Genomic DNA, 20092 nt, shown 5'->3' with positions numbered 1-20092 from the left:
TTTGTTGCGTATACCTACCTAACGAAATACAGTTAGGTTAGATTAGGTACTTATTAAAAATCTGATAGTTGGTATTTTTAAATATAGGTACTTAAAGACCATATTTACAAACTGTTGAGAATATTTATCGGTACAACGTAAGGGGAGATGTCTTGTAAGCTTCTGTTTTACAGATGACAACCCCTATTTGAATACGGTTAGTTATTTAACGGATCATTTTTCTGAAAACGTTGACGTATCAAAATCGAAATCCGAACGAGTAGGTAGGTAAAGATTTATTTAAATTTGTGTGTACTGAGGATAATAATATATCCATGGTAATGGGATCGGGCATATGACGGCACAATTGCACAAAGGTTAATTTAAATTTTCAGAAATAATGTACAGTAGAAAAGCGTGGTTCTCATTCGGTAAAAACAGAAGTTTGTACCGCTACAGGAGGACACAGGATAGGACGTCTGGTATACTCCTTAAGTATAGTCGTTGCAGAGTACCTATGTTTAAAAATATTGCGATTAAATGAAAAATGGGCGGGGGTGGATGGGGGTGTATCGTCCTGTTCTATACCGCGCGCAGCTCTGTGAATCATCCGATTCGTCAGGGGCCGAATTCTCCACGCTTATTAAAATTATAATAATAACAATAATAATTATGACATGCATTTTAATTATTATTATTATTATTATTATTATTATACTCCCAAATCCGCGCTCACGTCGTGGATACAATACGACAACGGAATACGGGAGTATTAAGGTGCCATGCGGAGTGCGTGTATCGTATCGGTGCATGTGTATTACATTATTATATCTATTTTGATATGCGTTATTATATAGATAGATACAATGTATGATCAGTGGCGTTGAAATATTACATTATAATATCGCTCGCGATCCGCCGAAACTCCGTTCGAATGATAATACTCGTCGTCGTCGTCGTAATGTAATATTATATTATTCATATATTGTTATTATAATAATATTGTTTACAATAGCGCCAATTATATTACGGTCGGACGTGTGTGTCGGGACCCGATGGAGTTGCCGAAATCGAGTTCGCGCGTGTTATTATTAGATATAATAATACAGTACAATATTATTATTTTTTTTTCTATTATTATTAAGATAACCCTCGGTATCAAGGCCATTGGGAGGTATATATTACAGCAAAAAAAGGAACAATATTATTGTTGTTCTTATTATTATAATATGACGTACCCAGTGGCGTAGCGAGGAATTTTCTATGTAGAGGGGAGGGGCTATTGGGTTTTTGTAAAATCTTTTTTTAAAAATAATATTATAATATGGGATAAAATAAACACGATCGATTGAAGGGAAAGCTTTAATATTAGCCTATTAGCCCCATATTACCCCTCCCCCCTTCCGGCTACGCCTCTGAACGTACCTATGCTCGAGCCGAGTACGATGGCGTGGCTGTCATATTTTGCATCGTCTGTCATCTGCGTGAGGTGCGGGTGCGAACGAAACAGAAAAAATAATTCACGAGCAGTAAATGTCGAAAATGGAATACGCTCTTGATGATTTCAGAGTAGTAGGTTCACCTAATCCTAAAAAAGCTACTCGCACTATAAATACACGTATATAGATAGGTACATGTACGCGTATACGGGACGCGCGCCGTGTACGTACACTCGGGTTCAAATATTTTATTATGATTATTATTATAACATTTTTTTTTTCATCCCATAAAATATATACGCTTTTCGTTTTAGTATGGTAGACGTGGTGTTTAAATTTAATAATACAACACACGTGCACATGCATATTTATTTTGACGCCCCGCCACCACTCTACACGATATATTTTATAGACGTCGGCAAAGAATATATAAATATATATATATATATAACATTAATATATTAATATATTAGATACCTTTATATATAATATTATGTGTGTATTTGTGTGTGCGATAAAGCATTTTCTTTTTGGAGACTAAAGCGGAAAAACGTACGGTACAACGGCTAGTACGGTAAAAACTCTAAAACGTAATTTATAACTACATGCGAAGCTTTAAATAATATTCATCAGCAACGATGATGTCGTTATCGATGAAGATCGCATTTGATTGTTCTACGATGCCTAGTATTATTATACGAGTTTTGTAACGAATTTAATAAAGGGTCCAATCTTCGGTCGGTCTTAGACGATTTTAAAGTCGATCCCCTTTTGCAGTTATCACATATCATTATACATTTAGTAGATAGAGTTACATGCATAATATTTCATATAAATCTGTTTGTGTGATTTTTTTACACTAAAGTCATAAAAGCTGAATACTTACTTGGCCAACGATAGTAATATATTGCAATGGCACACTTCTACGCAAACGACAGTACCTATAGTGTTTATTTATTTTGAAATTATGTAGAAATTTAATGTGAAACATATTTTTTTTGGATATTTTTAGACTTTCATTGTATTATACTTATTATTATATTTATACTAGCTGATCCCGCGCACTTCGTGGTCCATAAAAAATGACAATTCTTGAAAAAATTGTAATTATTCAACTCATTTTGGGTGTAACTTGATGCAATAAATGCAACTCAGCCACCCTTGTAGGAAATGTGAGAAACTTCAATTTGATGCATGCTTGTACCTGATCTGCCTGATTAATCAATGGCAACCAATAGTAAATAAATACTATTTCTACTAATCATTTCTCCTATAACCAATATCAACCATTTAGAAACAAACGTTTCCATCGTAAATCTCAAAATCCCTTTTTAAACACCTCTCCGGGCTCCTATTTGTCGTAGCGTGATGTTATATAGCCTTCCTCAATAAATTGACTATCCAACACAAAAATAATATTTTAACTTGAACCAATAGATCCTGAGGTTTGTGCGCTCAACCAAACAAACTCTTCAGTTTATAATATTATTATAGATTAGCAGTAGGTATGTTCATTTTTAATATTTGTGATAAAGATTTAAAAACAAAAAATAATTTTTTTACATTAGTCGATCCTCAGAGGAAAAATACAAACTCAGTAGATCATAATCAAAAACAGTTTGGCCACCCTAATATAGGTATGGTTTGATAACAATACACTATCCTGCCTAGCGATTTTTACCGCGAAACAGTGCAGCACTGTGTAATACAATATTTTAGAATTTTGAAACGATAAATTATTATACTTAAATAACACCAGCTGTCCGTGGTGTCCTGCTATATGATATAGGCGTAAATCGTATATTATGCCGGCAATATAATATACGCATGTTTGATTTATTTCGTATGGCGAAATTCAACCTTTATAATAATTTATTAATGCAATTCATTGTATGTGATAAAGTTATTTGATCTTTATAGGTTCGACTATATGTGGTATGGTTATTACTTATTAGCTATAAATTACTATACCAAGTAACTTTTTATTATTTTATATTTTTTGGTTTGTATTTTTAGTAAGTACAACTGGTTGTTCTGAATACCACCTATCTGAGGCAATTTGTACGAATCGGTTTAGCGTAGGTATTAAGTACTTAAGTCGGTTAATGTAGGTATTGATTTGTTTTCTGTCTCCGTTTGAGGTTCCTGGACTTAATTTCATGTTGGTCGGGTATAATAATATAATATGTATCTGTTATTAGAAAATATTTTTAAATTAAAAATAGAATCACAGAATATGTCAAACACCACAGACCAACATAAGGTCCGGTTTACAATCACGTATACAGCAGGGGGATGTGCATGTCACACGGTACATAGAAATATTGTTTGTCTGCTACTCTGCAGACAAGGTATTCTATTACATTATATTTCCATTATACCTTCGGTATAAATATATCATGCAAAGTCTGGTTAAATGGGAAGGGAAATGTTATTGTAATGAAATACTCACCAAAAGAATATTAAATCCTAAATAGTGTAGTATCTAAACAATCCCGGACCCAATTATATTGAAGTACCTGAAAAAATCCGGGATCCAATACTAGTATAGTAATTTAAAATTCGGGACCCGACTTGGATGCAGCCATAAGATCACCACTTAAGTGTGAGCTGGTCGTCCGCGGCCTCATATCTTCACGCCTTTAGGTTAGCGCGAGACATCAACAATCGCGAATTGTGTGTAGTCGAGGGCGTCAACGATGGAAAATCCTAGATGGTCTATAATGGTGTCACCTGCGCGGCGTGTATCGAACGAATTGTAATATTAATATTGAGATTTTAAATACTATTACACGCGTTATTACAGCAGCTGTGATCGATAGTGGAAAATATTAAGTGTCGCAGAAAAGTCATCATGACGGCCATTTTGGACATTTAGGCGTGCAGAACATGTCAATTATATATTAGTATAGTATTACAATTCAGCGGCACTGTTCGATATAAATATAGAAGTTGGATAGGACGTGACGATTTGTCGTCAGTGCCCGCATACCCCCCCCCCCCCCCCCCAAAGCGATCGAGTTTATTGTAATAAACCGACTACGTGTTTTCTGTTCAGTCAGCACAGAGGGGGAGGAGGTGGGTTTGTGTCCCTTGCACTCGACGTTTTTTACGGACAACACTCATCGCACCATCCCCAAAGGTGGTGGCTCTGAATTACAGCTGCAGAAACATTCGTTTGAATGCGCCTTGTCCGGGGGACTGATTTCGCGGTAGTATTAAAGTTTCCGAATTAATTGGAAATTGATGAGAAATAACAGTCCGTTTGAAGACACTTGTGTAAGACGCTCTATATATCCACACACACACGTCATATACTATAGATATTTACATAGTTGCAACACGTAAACGCGTACCCGAAGAAATCAATCGTCGACCATCTGCGTGTTTTTTCACGGATATTAAACGGTTTATACGCGGGGATGAATGTAAACACTGAAGAATTTCGCAACGTAGTCAAAACCCCACCCCGGCTGCGTTGGATCGGTTCGGTTTTGTTGAATTTATTATCGCTGACCGCATAATAATAATAATAATATATTATATTGTGTAGGTACAATAAATTTATATTGTAACAGGTTCAGGTAAACGCGACAAGAAATGTGGGATTGCAGGATACAAATCTGTTCCCTCACCCCGTGCAGTTTCTCCGCGCGTATAATATAACTTTAGAAATGTTTAATCATATTATGAGGGTGAAGGAGAAAGAAAAAGAAAAACATTTAGGTAATACAGTTTGAGTACAGCGCAGAACATCGTGGTTTATATTTTTTACAAACACGTCACGTAACTGTAAATTCAATTTATATAATTAACCGCTGAAAACCAAGTCGCACATTTGTTTTGTGTTTTTTTTTCATCATTTCCATTACGACGTCTGCGGTGGTGAATTAATTTGAAATTATTTATTATTATGTGGTTTACGGCCGTTTTTCGCGTAACCATTTCTCGTCTTGAACGCAAAATATCATACTATACCGAGTGATTCACACTTAAAGTTTAAAGTATACATAAATACCATATTTTTAAAAAATAGAACTATTCATGCCACGTTTAAGAAGTGTCCTGTTGCGTTCCAAGGTTATTTATAAAAAAAAAAAGTTAATTTGTGTAGATCTGATGAGGTAGATAGTGGATAATTTACTTTGTACGGTACCTACACGTTTTGTATATTGATGTTTGACCTATACCCAGGTTATTTTACAGTTTATTAATTTATTAAACGCATACAATTATTTAATGCTAGCTAGTAATTAGCCTCTATTGTCGGGTTAGTGGAGAATGTTAAAACGATAGAATTCGTATGAGATCGGTGTTTGTCATGGAGATTGTTATAATATGTGGTTAATGTTTTCGACATCGCTCTGCAGTGTATTACTATTGATATACGTACTGAAGCACGAAGGACTGATATAATGTGAAATAATTGATTGGAAAGCTTCAATGGTACGAATTTCGGATTGTTCAACATGACCATGAAACGATCAAACGCGTACACCTTATATATGGGTCTTAACGATTCGCGCATAATGGTTTTCTCGTATCAAACGCATAAAGAGTTTTGATTTAAGAATGGGGCTTGAGGCGAACGCAATCGTCTGTTTAAGATTTTACGCTTGTACCAGCTATCTATCGGATCATTTTATGAGCCCCGAGTTGATCTCTCACCCCAAAACAATTCCTAACAGTATCATATTTTAACCTTTCACAATTATATTGAAATGGGCATCCAAGGCGGTCGTATGCAGTGGTCGACTACGTAATGTCCTTGCATATGGTAAATTAGATATTAAACCAGATATTTTATTATTATAGGTAAACATTTTTTTTTTTCAATTTACAAAACCCTACAGCAAAATCTTAATATCAATATTATTAATATTGAGACCGACAGGCTGGGAAACGAATTAAAATACAAATCACGATCGAACGATATATTATTATGGCCGTCTTGTACGTCGTACGACGTCTTTCGCCGAAATTCGTTATCCTCCCACGTCCGTAAAATGTTGAGAATAGTAAAGATTAATTTTCCAAACGCAATTACCGGGGTCGATGGAAGACAAACGTGGCAAAAGACGACACACACACACGCACACGCACACACACACACACACACACACACACACACACACACACACACACACACACACACACAGTGTAGGTTGGGTTATGTATACACAGTGCACACAATATATAGCGACGGCAGAAAACTGCGACGGCAAACTTAATTTCGTAAATTTAAAAAAGTATAACGCGCCAACGGTATATATTGTATAACAACGGTGTGGGGGGGGGGGGGGGACGCGGCGACTGAATTTGTACGCGCTCACGACCGACAACAATGTCCATTGGCAACACAATCACGTAAAAAAACACCACATAAAAACGGGACCGAGTTTAGTCGACGCATCCCTCGGCTCTTTAACTCGATACCGATGCGTGACGGTGACTATCATTGAGTAACGCAATTATATTTAATACTTATATATATTGTTATACGTTTTTCCGTAGCGTCGCATCGCGCGCGTGTGTACTTAAAACAAGTACGTATATATTTTCCGTTTGTACGACCCGCGACCAATGTGCGCAGTGAAGTTTAACAGGGGTTGCGGTTTGGGGGAGGGTATATGGTATGTCAAAATAATGTACTACGCATAATATTCTGTGTCCGAGGCGAATTTCAAAATATATTTACTCTTTTCAGAAATGATTAGGCCATCGTCGGCGTACGATGAATCTGCATGATACAATATAATACGATTAAAAACCTACAGCAAACATTTGGTACAATTATTATTATAATATTATATTTTAACATTCGAATATGCGTATATATATTATGGAGGGTGTCCAGGATTTTTCTTTGGGAGGAGGGGAGGGACTGTTAATGTGTTTAATAAGTTTAATAAGTTTAGGTTTAGAGTAGTAATTCCGAAGTACTAGGTTTCGGTTCCTGTAAACGGTTATACAGATTTGTATTTGTAGTAACTTTCATTGACCATAGAAATACAATTTTAATTTTCTTACAATGTCAGGGGGGGGGGGTGCCCCAAGAACCTCTCTTCGCTAAGCCACTGACGCAAATTGAGAAACAGGATGCTATATATCTATTCTGTTTTCGACATAATGTGTTCTGTGTTCGAGTTGTTCGGCGCCGTCGATCGACGAACAATATTATATTTTCCTAGAAAAATATCAAACGGAAATCTATTTTATTTCACTCGTAATTTTATTTATATTATATTTATATACATAATTTTATAATCTTTTAAATTATTAAATTATTAATAATTATCATTATTAATAAGCACCTTATATGCTTATAAATTATACAGCAAATAATTGCGTTAAACTTAAATGGGAATTATACCGTTTAACAATGAATTGTAATAAAACGTACAAATACGAACAATGAACAATGAGAATTTCTTTTTCCGAAGTTTAAGATCTCTTACATAACATTTTTATTTGTATATTATTATTGTTATTTATTATAAATTAAACATTCGTTTCAGATATTATTTCAGACGTAACATTTTGTATTAATAAAATGATGCTGTGATAGTACGAATTGGGTAGAAACTAAAGTATTTTAAACACGATTTTTTTTTTCTTTTTTAATTTATTTAATGAACAGAAAATTACATTTCTTAACTTGTTTTTTATTTTCAACAAAAACACATTAAAACCGTTAAAAAAAGTAAATAATAAGTTTTTTAATGAATTCTTTATTAAAATTAATCATAAAAAGTTATTTAGTTTTGGTTTAAATGGGTTTCTAAAAATGAGTGAATGTAAATGAGCAAATCTCGAGAGCTTCATCAGTTTGAATTACGGAATTTATTCAATAGACATTCATGAAATTTATTTCTATTATCAAACACATTCGTTGAATTGTTTTATTTCACTTTAAATAATATCAACGAAAAGAACTGTACGGTAATAAAGAAAACAATATTTATGAATAATATACATAAAATACACTGCCGAACAGAACGTAATATTTCAGCATAATAGTTATTAAAAAATATAAAAAAATGATATGATATACTATTTCATATCGTGTGTATATTTTATTATATAATATATTATATACAATTTCAATTTCACAGAAATAATAATATATTGTGAATGCACACGGGGCAATAGATTTTTTGGATAGGACTTCTTCTAACTTCATAACCATTTGCAATTGTGCTTTTAAATAAATAACAAACCATATGGTAATAACACGATATAGTGTCCCAAGAAATTATTTCTTTGACGTATTCGTACATGGGCCGCACTGGTGATCAATGACGACGACATATCACAAATTGTTGCTCATAATATTCTTATCAAGTCAGACACACGATTACGTCTTAGGGTACACACTGATATTTCAGTCTTGAAATTTTGAACCGTGACGTACACATGGGGAGCGAAACCCCTCCTCCCTTTTTTTCTTCACATAATAAAAACATAAAATGCCTTTATAGCGGGGTTAATAATATTTATATATGTTTTTAAGTGTCGTTTATAAACCGTCAATATTTTTTTTGGCTGTAACCCGATCCGATTGAGCACGATGTAAATTTTCAACGACACGATTAAGCACAGACATCTTCAACAATATTGTACATTTTTATAATACCTACATATTTTTAAAATGCTCGTAATATTATAACACGCTTTAAAATAATTAAATTCTACGCGATTACGCGAGGCCTTAGATAATAATATTATATTATTACCTTTATTATTGATTATAGTTCATTTTTAATATTAAAAATAACTAAGGAAAATGCATTATTGTAAACGAAAAAAAAAAATTGCGACGTTGTCTGTAAAACAGAGACCCTGTCACACGCGGATATAACTTAATATTGTTATTTCGTTATTATTTATTTTTATTTTTATAAATGACAATAAATTTAGAATAAATTGAAAAATATAATGACTCACACGGGACAGATGAAACGGATTAGACCTGCACGTTGTCAGTATTATATCGTGGTTACCCTTGGCCATCAAATTGATCATGAACGATATGGGACGGAAACTAAGGAAATCACGAAATTCTTCTGCGATAAAAATGTTCCCAAAGAATAAACTAGTTATTAAAAATAGTGAAAAATACAAAAATAAATCTATTTATACAACTTATATTAATATCGTGGTTTTATTAAAATTTGTAAGTATAGATATATTTTTGCAATATTACACCACACCCCTCCATAGGAAATTTCTGAGCACGCCTACGCCATTAGTATTTGAGTTCACCATATTTTGTGCGAGTGTAATATATTATTATTATACTGCGGTCGGCCGGGGCTAACGATTGAATAGTTTCTTATGAAAATATTTAATCTAGTTTGTGAACATAGCACTCGTAGTACATTTTATTTCTAATTGTTTTCCTACGAGAAGAAACACCGTTTATCGGAATGTCAGCCACGTAATATTTGTTTCTTCTCTCAGACCATCACTCCACATAGATAATACGCATTCGTGTAAAAATGTTTTTAACGGTTTTCGAGTAATCTTGGAGTAAAATAACCAGCTAAAATTTCCAAAAATTAAACGGAATGATATGTTTAAGTGTGTGTTTGACGTATCGTTTTCATAGCTTATTTTTATTTGACTATAAATTGGACTTAGATAAACAATTTATAATATTTTTTAATGAACGTATTTCAATTGTTTTGAGACACAGTTTAGACAAATCGCTATATAGCCTGCATACCGTCGAAAATATTACTCCCCATAATAATTATTGTGATGTATGATTTTTCTCTGAGATTACCCGAAAACGTATAAAAAAATGAATTTATTTTGCGTGAATGCGTTTGAATCGCGCGTGTATCAGACAGAGAGAGAAGAAACTAACAGTGCATTGACGTCATTCTCTTATTATAACATCTCCATGGTTTTCGCATATCGCAGTACATTATTATTATTATTATTATTATAATTTTATCATAATATATTATAATATACTCAATGCGCATGCATGCATTTCGCCCAGTTTTTTGGGCGAGCGCGCGTGTGCCTCGTTGACAGAAAATAGCGACCATAAAAGAGAGATTATCATAATAATAATAATATTATTATTATGAAAACGCTTGTCTGGTAATGTTCACTCGCTCGGTCGTGTGCGCGCGTGTTGTAAAACTGAATTCGCCGCCGCCTTTGACAACGGTAGTATTAATCTGCGGTTCGCCACAATTCTTTTTGTTCTGCTAACGTCAGTCCGCCGGAGGTTTTAATTAATTAAATTAAAATCCTTTAATCTTTTACGTCGTTGTGTCGAGTGTAGTACGCTCACCTAGGTAGGTGCGTAATCACACGAACGCCATCGTGGCATGCCGCTGTGTTTACCAGGTATATACCAACGTTCGCGCGTTATAGATGAACACTCGCGAGCGTTCGTTAAAACACTGGTTGCGGTATACTATTATGACCGACGATTACCGCTCGACGACTGTCTCACAGAGACGCTGCGCGAACGAGTGTATCGATATCGCAGCCAGTACAACACAGATTTCGACTTTTTTTTTTTTTGATATGATATTATAATATATAGGGCATCTGTGATCCCTCGAGTATACGAGTGTACGCTGTCCTGCATTTCGAGAGTTTTGATTTAAAAAAATAATATTATCTATATTCTACAGTCAATATCAATATTGCATATTATAATCGACGTGCGGTGTGCTGGTAGGTCAGTTCGAATTATAATATTTCACATTGATTTCGATCTCGCACTGATGATGTTGTACCTTTTGGGTGTGTCCGTTAATTGTGATTAACTCTGTGTTTTCAAAAATTTAACCCCTCAAGAACCCCGACTGTCATAATGTACATACGTCACTGTATGTGCACCCGAGCATTCATTATAACCCTGGTCGTGGTATATCATAATCGACGATTACCGCTAGAGGCTATAGACGAAGGAGGTGTGGTAGACACGCTTTGGAAACACATGTACCGATATCACATCGTAGCCTGTACAGATTTCGATTTGTTTGGTTATTATACATTGGGTTTTAATTGGGGATGAGTGTAGGTACCTACTACCCACATTTCAAGAGTTTTGATTAATAAAAATAGTTTTGTCTACAGTCAATATTAATCAACAAAATAATTTATCGCGATTTATGCGGAGCGATAGGTCAGATGAAATTATAATATTACACTTTTAGTTTTATCTCGTCACCGGTGGTGTTATATCTGCTGTGTTTGATAATCGACAATCACTCTGTGTTAAAAAAAACCCATGATCTTACGATCACGCATAATGCAATAATCTTATTATAATTCATTGCAATATATTTAAAAGCAAATTATAATAGGTACAATGAAACGATTTAATAATTATTATTATAATACACGCACAACAGGTCTACGGCCCATGATTTAGCGTTCAGAATTTCAGATGGTGAGTTCCAACCACCACAGTCATGCTCGCTGTGCGATTATGATAGGTACAATTATTATTGTGGTATGCAAAATATTTTTAAAGTGCACATCTCGACGTCACGCGATCGTCTTGTACCCGTACCGGTCGTAGTGGGCCTGGTATTCACTCCAGCCGTTCATCTTAAAATTTCTCATCTCAGCCTCCTTGCTCCGGTCCAGCGCTGGTTTTATCGCGTTCGAACCAATGACCGGGTAATGAGAATCGTGCGGGTTGGTGTACGACCGCTGCTGGACTGTCGACAGGTTTTCCATTAGGGCGAGCACGCGGTTCCGTTCCGCACGCGATACGTCTAATTGCTTTGTGTTTTCCAACTTGAACGTACAATACCTACATAGGTACAGTGTAGTTATACAGGGTGATTACCTTGGCACAATATTAAAGCATATTATTGATATCATCAGACAGCGATGGTGCTTTGTAAAAACAGAAGATCGTGGAAGTGTCGATGGACGAGGTGGACCACACAGGACGAGTCGTGTGTGTTTTATTTTGGGGTCATTCGGTCCCCACAAATAATAAGTCACGTGTGACTTATTACTGTGGATAGGACATTATATAAACACTTTATTGTTACATGTGTATATTATAATATATAGAAATATATAATTGATTTTAATTTCTTTCGTGTTTACTGTTTTATAGTATGCCAATAATTATTAGATTGTGTAACATATAACAGTTAAACAGAAAGAGAGACTACTGTAAAATTGAACGTCCGGGATCCGTATATAATTTTTCTTGATTGCGAGGACGTAGTCATATATACCTTGAACGAAATGAAGTGCTGGCGAAGAGAACTCACATAAAATTGCAGTCTCGTGCAATATATTTTATACAATCAAACCACGTTTTCCAGAAAATATTATGTTCCCGGGAGTATTTTTTTTTTACTTTGCACTGAAGGATTTTATACTCAAACGTTCACGGCTCTAAACGATTTCGCAGATAATAATAATCGTTCGGTCACTTCTGTACAATAGGTGTAGGCACGTCCTACCTACATTGCGATTTGTGATGTAATTATATACCTACGTATATTATATAACACGTTATAATAATATAATATGCACAATGTATACCTTTACCTACCATGGTGATAATTTAAGCGCACACTGCTCGGTGAAACTGCACGAGAATTTAATTCTATATATTACCATATTATATTTCTATATTATATCACTATATTCACTATTATAGTGCTGAAGCCGAGAACTGAGTTGGCCAAACTGTGTGGCCATATCTAATGATGATGCTCCGATAACGATCATAATACGTCCTAATAATGACTTATCATTATATAATAATAGGGTTTAAAGGCTCAGTGACATAAAAAAAAAAACAATTACAAACTTTATGCATTCTACACGGGAACGGTTTTGCGGACGACGACCACGACGACGCGACGCTCGGGAATAAAACGCAGGGACGAAAACTTAGGTGTTTCAAACGAATGTTTGCCATTAAGAGTTGGCGGCGAATCACATAAATCACTGTCTCATTTAATAAGCATTTATTATATCACCTTATTCCGAGGTCTGCCTTAACAAACGTTGTCAAAGTTAATCGCGATATTTATACCGTCGTATTACTATTATTACCACTACCACCACTGCTACTAGTGTTACTACTACAACTACCGCTGTTTATATAGGACGCGTCGAGTTTAATCATTTCTCGGGGACGGCATCGTCGTCGTCGTCCTCCTCCTCCTCCTCCTCCTACTCCTGCGGAACACGTGACGATTAAGATTTATAAACGTACCTATGTATATAATATTATTATTTTGTTATTATTGCACGATATTATTATGATATCGTGCCACCGCAGTCGGTTCGTGGCAGTAACTGCCTATACATTATTATGTACGGGACCTGGCATTGACCTCGCCGCCCCTGCAGTGGCGTTCGAGTGATTACGCGCGGCGCAGTGTGTAAAACACTAAAGGATTTTAATTAAACTGATGAAAACCACAGACGATCCGACTGCTGTCGGGCCGACCGGTAAAACAACAATGTGAAAGGCACCGCGAGATAGGTGTACGCGATACGACGACAACGAGCGACGACGACGGCGACGGCGATGATGATGGCGACGGTGACGATGATGATGACGACGGTGACGAGTTCGTTATAATATAATGTCGTTGTGGGGCAGCAGAGAGTGCTGTATCGCGATGATAATAATAATATATTCTCGTATATGTCTTTGAAATATATTTTTTATACATAGGTTCGATAACGAGAATAACATCGAATAATGAACTGCGACATAGAGTATATTATTATTATTACGCACAACGAAAATCAATAGCTATATACCCACCTACCTGCGTATAATAGTTCCGTGGAACTCGAAACTCGAAACTAGAAAGTAGAAACACAATACTGTATTAATTGTAATACCGCAAAAGGTATTTACTACATATTATATTTTAAACTTTAATAATATAATGACATCGGTATTGCGTCGGTGATGACGACGTCATATTAATATTGAGTGTAAGGCGCTGACCGGGTTTTGACGTTCCCCGCCATATTATACCATGCACGATAATATTTATGTTTTTTATGCCGTCGTTTTGGTGGTGAATTCAAAATATGTAACAATAATTATGTTATTATGGACTGCGGGTTGATGACCAACTAGCGTAGTTAAAATATAACACAAGGGCATTCGCAATGCATCTGAGTCATACACACCCGCTGATTATAACTATTTTAGTGTGTAGATTACAATATATTTTAATCTAACGTTTGATTCGATTGACGTTAAAATGTATAAAGTTTACTCAATACCTCATCTGTTGGGTATTTCGAATGTCAAAAATATATATTGTGTTAAACTGAGATAAAAGTAGATTAGTAACACTATAATAGTATAATATAATACATAGGTAGACAGTTCCACTGTGTTTGTCACTATTTAAATATGTTATAACGAAAGAACAACTATCACCTTTTAGAGAAATCACGTTCTCGTGTCAATGAAACAATAACAGCTTGTATAGCAGTTAAAATCTATACTAGAAAAAAAAAGAATTTATATTTAGGGTGATAAACGTCAAAAAACATCTGTGAAGTGTTGTACAATTTGACGGTGCTAAATCTACCGGTGCATCCCGAAAAAATGTTTTCACTTCCACTCATAATAATCGGTACGATTGAAATTATTCAACTTTGGGATAAATTCCTAAAATATTTTTTTATTGATGTCAAGGCTAGAACAATACTAACAGACATTCCCCTACTGCCGGTCATTCGTCTAAGTGCCAAACACTATATTGTAGACTGCAAGTATACATAAACCTGTATACGCCAAAATACTACACACTTTTTTAATCGAACTCCTCCTACAACAGTTTAAGTGAGAGTGTTCTCAAATAGATGAAAAATGTAAATAAAAAAGTCGCTATATTATACTCAATTGGATCGAATCGCTCAATAGTTATCTGAATGACTAAATATCATAAGAATAAATTAAATAAAACTAAAAACTACGAAAATCTATGGTATAGAACGCAAGTGGGTTGGAGAAAATATGATGTTCTCAGGAAAAAAATATTTAATGGTTGAACGACTTGATCGTGTTACAACACTCATACCTATAATCTAAAATTAAATTGTATCCGATAAAACTTAATATATCAGATGAGTGGAAAGTGGAAACCGTATGCAACTCTTCAATCTCACTGGGATATAATCATGAAATATTGCAAGCCAATCCAAACATTTTATTAACCCAAACACAGACTCAAATACACAAACGATTGGAGCGGTCTGGTAAGACTTAAAAACAAAAATTAAACGTCCAATGCATGACACCGCTACAAGATTACCTGATTGAAATATGGTACGAAACAAAAATTAATAAAAAAAAATAATTTAAAAATTATAAACATGTCTATTGTACTTGTGTAGTTTGTTTTAATTTTACATCGATCCCAAACTTATTAATAAGAAATTCTAATAATATAACAACATTTGAGAATAAAAATAAAAATAATTTAATTAATATAAAAAATATACAATATTAAATTAAATTAATATAACATAATAATTATTATTTAAAGAATACAATTAAAATGTATTGTTGTTTTATATTCATTATATCTGACTCCTACTTGTAGGTGATAACTGATAACGAATAACTCGGTAAGTCACCATGGATTTTTAAATGACACTTGAAATGAACAGCAGATATGAATGCCCTATATATTGTTATCCGTATCGCGAAATTGTTGCTATGAAGTTGAGACTAAAAATGTTTTACAGCTCAAGGATATGTGGAAGATATGAGATACCTATAACTTATAACTGTAATATTCCCAAAAATAATATATGGATACACCCGAGCACTTCAATCCGATGACACAATAATTGTATGATGTTCATATCGCCAAAAAATAATACAATTAGGAATCTAATTGCGATTACCCTCTCCACGCACTTAAATACAAATACACTCAGTTTAGTCAAGTATACTCAAACCATTACAACCATGGTCCACTGATCATAGATTTCAGAGTTTCCCGATAAGGTCCATAAGTATGTAAACCCATCGGACATCGGTGAACATTTACGACGACGACGACCATATTATAATAATAATATTATATGAAATACCTACGCAACAATTTGATTTTTAATCCGTTTTAAGTTCGATTAATTATATCTATACCAATGATAATAATCGACTTATTACGCCGCAATATCGCGTTTATATTCGAAAGATATTTCAAATAAATTTACTTTAGCTGGTACTCGGTCAAGGCAACCGGCGTTTCGTAGGGGTTAATGTAACCGTCGGGATGCAAACAGTAGCTCAGTCTATTGATCTGGTCCGGCGGAATCGTATTTCGCACGTTTCGGTCTAAAATACAATCTCGTGCGTGGCTATCGTCGTCGGTCATGTTGCTGTTTTGATCGTTCGTTGTAGTACTCGTGCAATTTGTTTTCTAAAAAAAAAATTGTAAAAACAAATTGAATTAATAAAATAAATAGGTAATCGTTGATGAAGACCGTACTCTTGGAAACGATCGGTTCGCAGCATGTGTTTTTATTTATTTTTCATTGTAAATTAAACGCAAGCGTTTTATTTTTTTTCTCCTGTAAGCGAATATGCGTATCAGTGTAATATATTCTGACGTTTAAACCTTCGACGAATTTATTATTCCGCCAACCTAATTTAATGATATGACTGAATCGTTATTGCTCCCGATAATCGAAAATCACTTCTCCTGATCGTTTCCGAAAGACTTCAATTCACTCTTGATTCTATCTCCGCGTATTATGTAGGTATATACATATACTATTTAGGTAGTACACTATATACTTATATATAAATCATCATATTGTCCTATACATATATATATATATATATATTGCCCTCTAAAATGTAGCCCCGGTGTGATATTACTATATTATATTATCATTCGTGAATGCCATACTGCAGTCTACAAGTATATGGAAGTATTCGAACGTCGATTATCATAATAATAATATGTATGTAGTCCACCGAAAATTGTGAACTTTCAGTATTCGTAAACAAATATTGTCCATTCCAAACGTATATATGACGAGGAAATGAAGAATGTATTCATCAACCGAAATGTTGTCTTCCAAATTTTCGAATATTATTAAACATTTCCGTATAGCGATTATAATTACTTGCGGTTTGACCATGAGTTTGACCAAACACCCAATAATCACACTAAATATGAATGTATAAATAGGCCAATTTTTGCGAACAAAATAAATACTATAACGACACTGTGGCCAAAAATCGGTATAAGATGACACAATAAAGTCAAACCAGGTTTATACTTGTCAGTAAGTTATTTAAACGAAATTGTTATTCTGAAGATATTGTTTTGATAATATTATAAAATCTTTGAATTACCAGCATTGTATTTTACCTATTAAGAGCTTTAAAATAGGGTAGGTACCTAGTAAATGCTTATACTCAGTTTATATTACTAATTCAGTTTCACAAATTATGTGTATAGAAGTATTTAAATTTGTTTATTGTATTAAAATATTATTCGATAAATATGTGTATAATATTATACAGTATCATATTTAAAATTATAATTCAAGGCGTGATCGAATTGTTTTAAAATGTTTCGTTAAAATTAATGTTTTTGTGAAACCATAACTGTCTATATAATTATATGCCCATTGTTCGGGCCATCGAAGGGTTGATCGGAAAAAAAGTTTCTAAGAATTTTGTCAAGATTAATAATTATCTCTCTCCCGAAACCAAGGAGTAGGTACTGACGGTTTTTATCTGTAACAGCTTCCGCAAGACTTGGCAGCTCTGACTTCAGTGGAATACTTCAGAGACGGAGACAAAAGATTGCCCTTTTGGCCTGGTATTAAAATGGTTGTAAAAATGATTTTTTTATAAAATATTTTCGCATATCGTCTTTTGTCTCCAACTGTTTCAACGCACACCAAAACGCTAAGAACACGATTATGACGTTAGTACACTTAAAACGAAATCTCTGACAGCGTGTTCGTGTACATTTGGAACACGGCTATAATATATTATGTATAAGCCGTCGAACTTGTGTTTGAATTTATGGAATCAAATTATTGCTCATCGTACTCATTAATACTCAGTGAAATATTAAAACACTAATGTTTTCACGGATGACGGGCACATTCAGCTGTGCAGTGATGCTGTCCCGGTTTCAGCTTTTGATACCACTTATTAATTATGTCAACCCGTTCGCTGAAGTAATTTGATTCGTTAGGTAGTAATTTCATAATGATATTAAGTCTTGATAAAAAATAATATGAACCATAAATATAATGCTATACTCGTATAATTTAAAAAAACTATATTGTTTTGCTTAAAATACTTTTTCAATGCAACAAATGACGGTATACTATGACGAATTTCTATGCATCTGAATTTGGAAAAGAAGATTTCCGTACATCTTTTCAAACATTTATTTTTCGATAACGGGGTTCTTATATTCTGAGTAATCGTTCATAGATGGTTTGCCTAGACACCACCCAATATAAATTTGAATACTAAATCCATAACAGTGTACACTTTACAAAACATCCCAAATCACTAGATATTCGTTTCGCCCGTATAGTGGAGATTTATGTAAAAAATTGTATTTAAGATCAAAATGGGCTTGTCTTGATAAATTCACCTGTCGTGCAATCATTTTTATGTAATTTCTTTTAGAAAATATGATATATTTTAAAACTTACTTTTATTCATATTTAACGATACATAGAACTTGTTCGGAAAAAATTAATTGTTTTTGAAATAATATGATTGTCTTTTAGTTTATAATCAGGTTTACCGACTTAAATAGTACATAAATGTAAAATCTTTCGTCTATCAAATAAAAGCTTATAATCGTTGGTCAATAAAAATAGTTACAATAATAATTATTAATAAGAAATACCTATAATTATATAATATCAAAGAAGATAATATATTATATTAGTGGTAGATTGGACCATTCTATAATTATGTTACTCAAATTGTAATCATTTTCATTAATTCTGTCGGACATAATAATATCTGCTGGCAATTTCAGAATAAAGTCATGAGGTGTAAATTTTAGTTAGTTGATTCTGTCCCATTTCGATCTGTAGAAATACAATCATAGACCCAATTAAATGAATATTTTTGTCATGGTATGAATTTTATTTCAACGAGTTAAATTGATTTTTTCTTACATACAATATAGGCACAACAAATATAAGAAGTCAATACAGTTTTTTCCCCATTTTGTTTTTGGATATCACTGTTTATCACTCACATATTTTGAACGGATGAATAATTTAATATAATATTTTAGATTTATTTTTAATACTAGAATTCTCCTCCGTAACACACACGCTTACAAATATAATAAAGTGTATTGGCATTTGAAGGAAACGCATACACACTCACAATGTGCAATATGTATATGAATTTGGTGTATAGATTTTACTATCTATTTTCAATAGTACCTTGAGTCTCACGACGTTTGGTTGTAGTTTACGGGGTCTAAATAAAATATTTCTTATAACCGACCGTGCAGCGAAGTTTTTTTGATTTTTGTTTTCATATTATATATTTATTTGTTATTTACATAACCGATGGTTTCATCCCTCAGACATGTTACACTTGTAAGTGGCAACGCCATGACGTGAGCAGTGCAGAGCAAATTATTAATAAACGAGTAAAATATATGATTTTT

At 33.8% G+C, this 20092-nt stretch overlaps 2 protein-coding genes across 4 annotated transcripts in view; one reads left to right on the top strand and one right to left on the bottom strand.

Moving 5' to 3' along the window:
* The window catches only part of LOC132950227 (leucine-rich repeat-containing protein 4B-like), a 355161-nt gene that overhangs the window by 221400 nt on the left and 113669 nt on the right, over nt 1–20092 (top strand). The gene's annotated exons all lie outside the window — the stretch shown is intronic.
* LOC132951355 (uncharacterized) lies at nt 11940–17159 on the bottom strand. The gene is made up of 2 exons (XM_061023173.1): nt 16632–17159; nt 11940–12210 (listed from the first exon to the last, which is right to left on the bottom strand). The coding sequence occupies exons 1-2, from the start codon at nt 16790–16792 to the stop codon at nt 11940–11942; spliced, it is 432 nt and encodes a 143-aa protein (XP_060879156.1). The 5' UTR covers nt 16793–17159.

The sequence above is a fragment of the Metopolophium dirhodum genome, chromosome 8 (genome assembly GCF_019925205.1).
Source record: "Metopolophium dirhodum isolate CAU chromosome 8, ASM1992520v1, whole genome shotgun sequence".
NCBI classification, from domain to species: Eukaryota; Metazoa; Arthropoda; class Insecta; order Hemiptera; family Aphididae; genus Metopolophium; species Metopolophium dirhodum.
This window is presented reverse-complemented; position numbering and strand designations above follow the sequence as displayed.